This window comes from Hippocampus bargibanti, linkage group LG09, assembly GCF_051943395.1.
Source record: "Hippocampus bargibanti isolate YZ-2025 linkage group LG09, ASM5194339v1, whole genome shotgun sequence".
Classification (NCBI taxonomy): Eukaryota; Metazoa; Chordata; class Actinopteri; order Syngnathiformes; family Syngnathidae; genus Hippocampus; species Hippocampus bargibanti.
This window is the reverse complement of record NC_142742.1, coordinates 1336822-1347779: the sequence shown is the minus strand read 5'-3', so window position 1 is coordinate 1347779 and position 10958 is coordinate 1336822. Positions and strand designations below refer to the sequence as shown.

Sequence of the window (10958 nt, the reverse complement as noted above, 5' to 3'; positions counted from 1 at the left end):
TGCTATTATTGGAGCGAAAAAGACCCCACCGCAGGCTACGGTAAGCACGAAGAGAAAATGAGGGTCGAGCACAAACGAGGTGTGCGTTTGTGTGACTTAGGGCCGATACTACCAGTAAGACTTTAGTTCGCTGACGAAGCATCTTGAATAAGAAGCGAAACGTCCGACACCTTCAAAGAAGTACAGATGACGGCTGAAGAAACCTTTTCATCGATGGACCACTCTTGTACGACTGAGAGCTTACACGGACGGACTGTATGGAATGTTTATGTAGTCCTAAAACTCAATATTCTGTGTCCTGGAATTTGAGTGACAATGACAAAAGCCCTGGCACTGGAATGGTCACAATTTTGCACATCGTCTGGCATTGAATGAGTTCAAAGCAATGCCCAGAAAAAAATATATATATATAAAAAGCATCACGATGAATGAGTGAGAGCAACAGGCGCTTTTTGGTTCTTACTCCAAATTGTTACAAGGTATTTCCGAGGGTGTTCTGACATTTGCAAACCTTTGGCATTTCGGGGCCACAGCAGCGCAACGCGGCATCAAGACAAACCCGGCAATAAACTCACTTTCTACCCAGTAATACTTCACCGAGCGGCACGGAAGCGATATTTATAATTTTATCCGCCGTTATTACCTCGCTTCGACGAGTTTAGCGCGCGAGTGTCCGCGTTGGTGTGGAGCCGAAATTAATGCGACACTCTCGCAACCTACATAACCCCCCCCGTGTCAGTTTTTCACCTTTTTCTCCATAAGAAAAAACACATTTGGTCACGACCGTCTTAGATTTGTCACTAAAGTGGACCCACAGAATTTTCAGTATTAGGACTACATCAACATTCAATGCAATGTACCAAACCGTAGACTCTTCTTTTATCAGAAAAAAATAGTTAATTCCTAAGTTATGTGGGTCTGGAGTTATCTGAGCTGGAAATGAGGGTGGATGTCCAAAATACAATGCGATACATACATATTGGTTTATATGGCGCTTGAACAACAGCTGAAGTTGAAACAAAGCTCTAACAAAGGGAAAAAAAGGAAATGCTACCCCCTTGTGGAAGGGAGAAAACATTACCAGAGGTCTGGCCAGCGCTTTATCGTGTGCCAGTTTTTGTCATTGTCACTCAAATTGAAGGACCCACAGAATATTAAGTTTTCGGACTACATCAACACTCAATGCAACGTACGAAACCTTAGATTCTCTTCTTTTATCAGAAAAAAATAGTTAATTCATAAATTATGTAAATCTGGAGTTATATGAGCTTGAAATGGGGGCAGATGTACAAAATCCAATACGAAACAACATCTTTAACAACAGCGACTTCCTCGGGAGAATAAAGGGCTTCATTTTCTTGGAGCAAATGAACAATATTGTTTCAATTGGGACTTTCCTTTTGCAAGATCGCATCCGGCGTCAAAGCAATTGGACGTGATGCTACCGCGTGCCGTCATGCTGATAACTTCGTTTGTGTGCCAAAATAGTTTGCTGAGATTTATATTCCCACTTCGCGACTGGACGTCTTTTTCTTCCAGCGCGGCGGACGGACGGACGGCGGCAGTTTGTAATAAAGCTGAGGTGGTGTGTGCGCATGCTAATTTGGGCCGAGGACAGCGCTAGCAGCGCTAGCTGTGTGTGTGTGTGTCCACGAGTCATAAAAGTGGAAAGCGTGTATACAGCTGCTGGCCATTCTTGGGAGGTCCGAGGAAGAATGTCGAGCTTTCATCTGCGCAGGTTTTCCTTATGCATGACTTGCCGTCTGGAGATTTTCATCGACGTATAACGTCAAGATGGAATCTTTTTATTTTCATGTATAATTCATTTTTTCCTGATGAATGGGGACGTTTCATTTCGGTGACAGGTCACCGCAAAATGGCGTCAGGTCGTTATTTTTGTTTTGTTTAATGGGATTTTATTGTGGAGGGGTGGGGGGATTTGGATATTGATGAGACAAAATATCTGTTGAATAAATAGAAATAAAAAGTAAAAGTAATTGGATTATTATTTCATCAAAAAATACCTCAAATCCTCAACCGCTGATTTTATGTACTTTTTTAATAATAATAATAATAATACATTTAATTTATAAGCGCTTTCAGAACTCTCAAGGTCACTTTACAGTCACAGGATCAGTTTTTTTTCCTGTGGGTGAGCAGCGGCAGCCACACCCGCCAACGTTCACTCAACCCGGAATAACTCAAATAGATCGAAAGCTAGCTAGATAGCTAATAGACAGCAAATAGGTAGCAAGCAAGGTAACTAGCCAGATAGCCAGCCAGAAAACTAGCTAATAGACAGCAAATAGATAGCTAGCTAGGTAGCCAGCCAGTATATTTTGTGGAAACCCGGGAACGGATTATTCCCATTTTAATGGTTTCCTATGGGATTTTTTTTTTTTGAGATACACACTTTTCCCCTTACACACTCTGTCTGGGAACCAATTAAGTTCGTAAGTTGAGGTCTCACTGTACTTTCATACACGATCACACACACACACATACGCACGCACAGAAAGACACACAAATATAGACACACACCGACAGAAAGACATACCGAAAAGAAGCACGCGCACACAATCACGCACAGTCTCGCACACGTGCGCGCACACGCGCGCACGTACGCACGCAGCTGGTGCGCCCGATTCCATCAGACGGCGAGCCAGCCGGGCTAGTCCGAGCTTCGAGCTGCTCCTCTTCTCTTTTTGATGAGCTTTTATTTTTATTGCGTGTCCGGAAGAGGAAGAAGGGGCAGTTGGGAAGGGGGCGGGGCAGAGGGTTTGGATTGCAACAACTTTCCGGAGGCGCGACGCGGGACGAACGAAGAAGAATCGCTGAGCAAAAGGAGCGGCGTCAAGCAAGTGAAGCGTTGGAGCCCGGCGGCCGACGGGGAGCTATGCCATCTCCCGCCGAGCGGAGCCCAGTCCTCCCGCGTCTCGAGTCGGAGCCGCAGCATGGTGCCCCTCTCCGGACCCCGGAGGCGCCGCCTGGCCCCCGGGAGAGCCCCGCCGCCCTTCTTCCCGCTGCTCGCGTTGCCGCTGCTCGCCGCGCTGGCGTCGCCGGAGCAGTGTTCGCCGCCGCCGGCGTCGTGCCACCTCCTCGCCCGGATCGGACACGCGGTGCGCCTGGGCGCCCTGCTGCCCGCCCGCCAGCCGGCCCGGATACAGAACGCGCTCAACCGCGCCCTAGCTAGCCTCCGGCACCAGAGCGCCGCCGCCGCCGCCGTCTCGGACTCCTCCTCCGGCGGCGGCGGCGACCCGGCGCGGAGCCTCCCGCCGCTGCCCTCCAACCTGAGCCTGGAGGTGGTGGCTCGCTCCCCGGCCGGATGGGACCCGGCGTCGCTGTCCCGGTGCGCCTGCCAGGAGCTGGTTGGGCGCGGGGTGAGCGCCGCGCTGGCTTTTCCGCGCTCCAGCGAGGAGCTGCTCCAGGTGGAGTTCCTCTCCAGTTTCCTGGAGACCCCCTTCATCTCCATCCTGGAGGACACGGAACCCCTTGTCACTAAGGTACGTGCCTGACCACGCAACGCGAGAAGCCTTTCATTCGTTTGTTCGGCGCACTTCTGCTACAAACTGTTTTGAGGATGGATGGATGGATGGATGGATCTCGCTATTGATCTATCGAACGATCTATTTATTTATACTCTATATCAGGGGTGTCAAAGTCATTTTTTGCGGCGGGCCACATTGTCGTTCTGGTTTCCTCTCGAGGGCCGTTATGAATTTAGGGAAGCCATTAGAATGTTTTAATCCCTTCAAATATTACATATAGAGCACACAGCAAATTGATGAATAACTCGTTTTCACATCTGAAGTCAAGTAGAATGACTTTTATGGTGGTTGACATCCAAAAATATGAAATTTTGGCTCAGATTTTAGCAATCATCATGGAATTTAACAAGTTTGATTTGCTTTTGCGGGCCGAAAAAAATGATGTGGCGGGCCGGATTTGGCCCGGGGGCCTTGACTTTGACACCTGTGCTCTATAGTCATGTATTTATATTTATTGTCATTTATTTTGCTAGTATGTTGCTATATTTTATTGCATATATTTTTAAATAATGTTATGTGTTTTTATTTATATATGCAGTTTTATTCAATTATATTTATCTATATTTATTGGTTGTTTTATATGTATATTTTATTATCTAGATTATAGTATAGTAGTTATTTATTTATATTTATTTTTTCATTTTGTCTTTATTTGTATAATTTTTTTGTTTTTATTCATTTGTATATATCTATATTTATTGATTTATTTATATTTATTTCTTATTTTTTGTATGCATTATTATTTATTTTATGTATTTATTTATTTAATGCTATTTATCTATTTATTTATTGATTTGTATTTATATTTATTTAATTTATCATTATATGTATTTATTTGTATTTTTGTAGTTTTATTTATTTATTCGTGTATATATCTATATTTATTGATTTATTTATATTTTAAACTATGTATTAGTATTTATTATGTATTTATTTAAGCATGTATGTATTTACTTTTATTTATCTATTTATATTTATTTATATTTTTTTAAGTATTGTTTTGTTTATTTTTATTTATTTAAATATTTATTTATTACTTGTTTAATTTATATTCTTATTCAAGGCCGACTACCTTCCAGTGAGTATTAAATGTCAGTCAAATCGATTCGCTGCGGGACTTTGCAACACCAACAAGCACATTGAGTACTTTTTGAACATCAATTGTGATTTATTGATTATTATATTTTTTTGTGTGTGTGTCAAATGCAACAAATCACATCCACTCATCAGACGCTGCACAGGAAATAAATCAATTATTATTTATTGGGAATATCACACTGGAAAATTGGCAGAGTACTTTTCTTCACTAGCGTAGAATTTATTGAATTTCAATAATTTGAACTACACAAAAAAATGTACCCATTCATAAAACTGATTGATAGTTTTGACTTGGACAAATGACTTTGTGAGTAAGTGAAGATACAGTGATACCTTGGTTTACGAACTTAATTTGTTCCCAGACAGAGTGTGTAAGGCAAAAAGTGTGTATCTCAAACATTAATTTCCCATAGCAAACCATTAAAACGAGAATAATCTGTTCCCAGGTCCCCATAAAACCTAATTTTCTACTTTCTAATTTTCTAAGCCTTAAAACTACACAAAATATATCTTATTTTATGTATAATAAATGTGCTATTGTATTGTAATTAAAGAAATAAACTGTTATTGACCTATGTGATGGTCATTGATGGCTTGATGGAATGGAGTGGCCGGTTTCCTCAGCATGAAACACTTGATGAGGAACGTCGGCTTCTTCTTCCACCATCTTGAGGAATGATTCCTTGTAAGCTTTGGCAGCTTTCTCTGCGATAATTTTACCTAGTTCCTCATCAATTGTGTTCTGTTTGGCTGACTTGATAGCTTTTTGCATCAAGTGTACAGATGGCTTGTGCGGGTTATTTGGATTGGATTGGATATGCCTTTATTGAATTTGAATTTGAGGAGCCTGATTGATGGTATATTTTAACCTTGCAGTCTACACTCTGTCTTTGAACTACCAAAAAAGTTGAAACGAGTCCAAATTTCACTGTTTTTCATCCATTTTGTCACCCTCTCTCTGTCGTCTATTTTTATTAGCAGCTCAGTGTTTCTGTAACTCCCCCCCACTGCTGCGTTCTTGACCAATCACATGCAGCTTTAAGACCGGGGGCGGGGAATAAAGGACAAAAACAAGTCGGCTGCCATTTCCTTGACACATCATTCATTTTGGCGCTCTGTGTGTATCCCGAAAAATAGTTTGTATGCCAAGATTAAATTCTCGTGAATTTAACGTTCGTAAGCCATAAAGTTTGTTAGCCAAGGCGTTCGTAAGCCGAGGTATCACTGTACATCTTTTTTTTTGGGGGGGGGATTTATGAGTTGAATCTCGGGGTCGGTTCAACCTGGGGGGCGCCCTCCACATGCATGTTTCATACCTCCACTTTGCATTGAACCTCCAAATCCCCTCCAGCAGAAGCTGCTTTTTCTTGACTATATTCTTATTATTCCTTCAAGCTGTCTCTGCACAGTCTTGACAGTGTGTCAGTGTGTGTGTGTGTGTGTGTGTGTGTGTGTGTGTGTGTGCGTGTGTGTGTGTGTGTGTGTGCGTGTGTGTGTGTGTGTGTGTGTGTGTGTGTGTGTGTGTGTGTGTGTGTGTGAACAAGATGAGGTGTTTAGTTTCCTCTCCGAGTGAATCTCTCCAACAGTTGAGTTGTTGATAGATTGACGTTCCCGAGTCGTGCGTCGTCCGCTTCCTGTCGCCTTGCGTGTACCAATATTTATGTGTGTGTGTGTCCTCCACACCACGCTCACACAATTTATGGATAGGATCTACTATAAATGTTGAAGACTTCCGAAAGTCACTCGGGAACATTGACAATTTACCAGGAAGGAAAAAAAAAAACATGGCTCAGAATTCAAACAAAACTCAAATCTTGAAAGACATCAGCTCAGTGAGCTTCGAAAGCGCGAGTGGCCTATCTGGGACTCGATGGCCGCTTGTGGTTGTTTGGCTAGCTTCGGTGCGGCTAGCGGACGTTCACTTGACAAGCGTCCAAAACGGCGAGCGGAATTTATGACCTCAATCTTGTTATTTGATTGACATGCAATTGCAAATACTGGCGCTAAACGCTAAGTTGTTTTACCTCTATTTATATCCCTGTTTTGTGATTCTAAAGTTTCCTTGAGAGATTTCAAAGGCGCTTATAAATAAAATGTATTATTATTATAAGTGCTAAGCGCTAATTGCTAATCATAAATCACTAAACACCAATCGCTAAATGCTAATATCTAATTGCTAAACACCAATGTATTATTATTATTATTATTATTATTATTATTATTGTAAATGCTAAGCGCTAATCGCTAAAGGTGAATCGCTAATCGCTAAACACCAATGGCTAATCGTTAATTGCTAAACACCAAGCGCTAAAGGCTTATTGCTAAGCACTAGGGGCTAAGAGCTAAGTGCTAAATGCTGAACGTTAATCGCTAAACACCAATCGCTAATTGCTAAATGCTAATCACTAAACACCAATCGCTAAATTCTAATTGCTTAGGGCTAAGAGCTAAGTGCTAAGCGCTAAACGCTAAACACTAATCGGTAATCACTAAACACCAATTGCTAAATGTTAATCGCTAAACACCAATCTCTAAATTCTAATCGCGAAGGGCTAAAAGCGAAATGCTAAATGCTAATCGCTAAATACCAATCGCTAAATGCTAACCACAAAACGCTAAGGGCTAAGAGCTAAGTGCTAAATTCTAAGGGATAATCGCTAATCGATAAACGCTAATCGCTAAATACCAATCGCTAAATGCTAACCACAAAACGCTAAGAGCTAAGCGCCAAATGCCAAGGGCTAAGCGATAAGCTAGCTAGCAAATTACCTTTTCAAGAAGGGGTACTGAATACTTTGTGGAGAGGGTGATATCTTTGTGTTTTGTGTTTCGGTTTCCTTCGTTCATGCTTCATTTGTTTTGGCCATTTTCATTAATCAGTTAAAAAAAACTGTGAAAATATGAAATTATTTTTCGTCTTCCAAATATGTTTTAATATGCTAGTCGGCTAATATTTTGCCAATTTTATGAATGGCAAACACCCGGTCGACCGCATGAGGAACGAGAAGGTCTCAACATGAGCTTTGGTCATGTGATGTCAACGACGCTCACCGCCACGGCGACGTCGCAACGGGGTGAGGTGAGGTGGTGCGGGGGAGACGGTAAAGGGCGAGCCGGGACACAGCTGAACGCTTCCCCCAGCTGCAAGGAGGACTTTGAGCTCGGTAGGATTCTGGCACATCGCCACAGGGCAAAAGAAACAACCATCACTCTTTCCCTTTCTGGGTGCATCAGCCTTTTTTTTTTTTTTTTGTTCGCTTTGCCTTTTTTGCAGTTTTATTTTGGCGGGGGGCATCATGGGGGGGGGGGGCGCAAAGTACAGCACAGCATGTCCTGCATGTCCGCTGACACAACATGGGCATTCTCTCACATCAAGTATTGATGTGGTATCCGAGTATTTATGCGGCTTTGTCCATGGAGGTTGTGTTAGCATTAAGCTAGCGAGGGCTAGCATTATGTTAGCGAGGGCAATATCGATTGATTGTAACCTCCCGATATATTTTTAAGATCTGATTACAGTGATACCTTGGCTTACGAACTTAATTGGTTCCCAGGAATTGTGTGTAAGGCAAAAAGTGTGTATTCCAAACATCAAATTCCCATAGGAAACCATTTAAATGAAAATAATCCGTTCCCAGGTCGCCATAAAACAATTTTCGCCTAAATAAGCCTTAAAACTACACCAAAAATAGCTTATTTTATGTATAATAAATGTGCTATAGTATTATAATTAAAGAAATAAACTGTACTGTATAATAAAGTGGTTTTATTTACCTTTGTGATGGTCGTTGATGGCTTGATGGAGTGGACGGTGTCATCAGCATGAAACACTTGATGAGGAACGTAGCCTTCTTCTTCCACCACCTTCAGGAATGAATCCGTGCAAGCTTTGGCAGCTTTCTCTGCGATAATTTTACCTAGTTCCTCATCAATTGTGTTCTGTTTAACTGGGTTGATAGCTTTTTGCATCAAGTGTACAGATGGCTTGTGCGGGTTATTTGTGGATTTGTGCCTGATTGATGGGATATTTTAACCTTGCAGTATAGATGTGTTGTAGTGGAATTTACTTTCAACGTAGCGCACTACAAAATCTGAGATTCTTAAATGATGTTTTTTGATGGAACCGAGATTCAGTTTTTGTTTGTCAACAGTCAAAGCCGCCCAGCCTCTCGTCCCGTGTGCGAGATGCTATCCTGATCCCAAGACGACAAAAAGGGAAATAAAAAAAACAATCCTCATTCTTTGTTTTTTTTTTGGACCAGTCTGTGACTGAGCCGATTTTTGCCAGACTGGATTATTTCTCGCCCCGAATCGGCCTGATACTCAATGGAATTTTGTGCTCTCATTCAATAGAGGCGCAACAACAACACACGTTCCCCTGTCTTGCTAGCGCTTTATCGCTATGCTTTCTACTTAACCTAATTAGAAGCTGTGTGTGTGTCTGTCTGTGTGTGTGTGTGTGTGTGTGTGTGTGTGTGTGTGTGTGTGTGTGTGTGTGTGTGTGTGTGTGTGTGTGTGTGTGTGTGTGTGTGTGTGTGTGACCCCGAACTGTAAATCTACGCTGTACATGGCGGACGTGCGCGTGTTGAAAAGCAAAGTGGGGGAAGGTCTACCAAAAAAAAGAGAGGAAAAACAGATTAAGTCCTTCAAAATGTCCGCTTGAGCAACATGATTACAGTTGATGTTAAAGCTCGTGTAACCTCGATTCATCCCCTGCTGAGTGAACCAATCGACCTTCCTAGCTTGTCTCATACTTTAGATAAAAGAATGTGTGTCTATACACATGTGTATATATATATATATATATATATATACACAGTAAAGTCTCGTTATATCGATATCGGATATATCGATAGTCCCGGTTATATCGATATTTTTTCGGACTCCCTTGAATATCGATATAACGAGACTTTACTGTATGTATATGTATATGTATATGTATATGTATATGTATATGTGTGTATATGTATATGTGTGTATATATGTATATATATGTATATGTATATGTGTGTATATGTATATGTGTGTATATATGTATATATATATATATATATGTGTGTGTATATATATATATATATATATATATATGTGTGTGTGTGTGTGTGTGTGTGTGTGTGTGTGTGTGTGTGTGTGTGTGTGTGTGTGTGTGTGTATATATATATATATATACACACACACACATATATATATGTATGTATATATATGTATGTATGTATATATATATGTGTATGTATATATATATGTGTATGTATATGTATGTATATGTATATATATGTATCTATATATATATATTTCTCTGACTCAACGCGAAGCTTTCGTCCTTATTTGCTCATTGCAATGAAGTGAATTCGTTTGTCGCCACCGTCGATGTATTTCTTTGCCGTCTCCTTTTCGCCCACGCCAGCGCTTCGATTACTCTTGAAATACACCCTTGGACTTCTTCTTCACCGGGGCTTCATTTCATTTCATAGTCTTAATTCGTGATAGCGCGCGTGGTATTCGCCTCGGTGGCGCCCTTGTTTGTGCGCGGCGCGGTAAATATCCTTTCAAGGAAGACGTCTTATTAATAATTCAGGCGGAGGTTTTTATGAGATGAATTCTGAAAGCCAAATTAAAAGCAAGAAGCGGCTTTTTTATTTTTATACATGGCAAAACTTTGCAAAGATCATCTTTTATCTTGATTGGAGTTGTCCTCCAAACATTTTGGGGGAAAAAAAATCCTTTTAACGACGCGTAGTTGTTTTTACGTTGCAGTCACGGTGTTTGCCACAAGATGGCAGATGTTGCACAAGACTCTTCTTCTCCAGCAGAGAAGAAGAGTCTTGGCAAAGGACTTGCATACAATTTACTATCCGGCTAGTTTTCTTGTACATGCTAGCTACCATAATAATAATAATACATTTCATTTATAAGCGCCTTTCAAATCTCTCAAGGTCACTTTACAGGATAGGTTTTTCTGCGGGTGAGCAGCGGCAGCCACACGCACCAGCGTTCACTCAACCCAGAAGTAACTCAAATAGATAGGAAGCTATCTAGCCAGCTAATAGATAGCTAGATAGCTGTCTTTTTTTGCACATCATCTGGTAGTGAATGAGCCTCCAGAAAGAAATTGAAGAAGCAAGCAAAACTTGGAAACCAAGACACATTTTCCATGTAAATGCCCTAATCCGTTCCGAGGCCACCAAAATCAGACCGAAATGTACCCTACAGCGACAAAATCCTCAAAATATGTCACAAATATATTACGGTTAGATTATTGCACAATCAATCAGAGTTTTGTATCATATAAAACAAAAAAAAGGACAATAATCT

The 10958-nt window shown here is 41.2% G+C and overlaps 1 protein-coding gene across 1 annotated transcript in view; it reads left to right on the top strand.

The window, feature by feature from the left end:
* The first annotated feature begins 2569 nt into the window (after nt 1-2569).
* grin3ba (glutamate receptor, ionotropic, N-methyl-D-aspartate 3Ba) overlaps nt 2570-10958 on the top strand; it is a 71260-nt gene continuing 62871 nt past the window's right edge. The window contains exon 1 of the mRNA XM_089004778.1: nt 2570-3503. Within this exon, the coding sequence (XP_088860904.1) occupies nt 2709-3503 (795 nt within the window). The 5' untranslated portion in view covers nt 2570-2708. The remainder of the gene's footprint in view (nt 3504-10958) is intronic.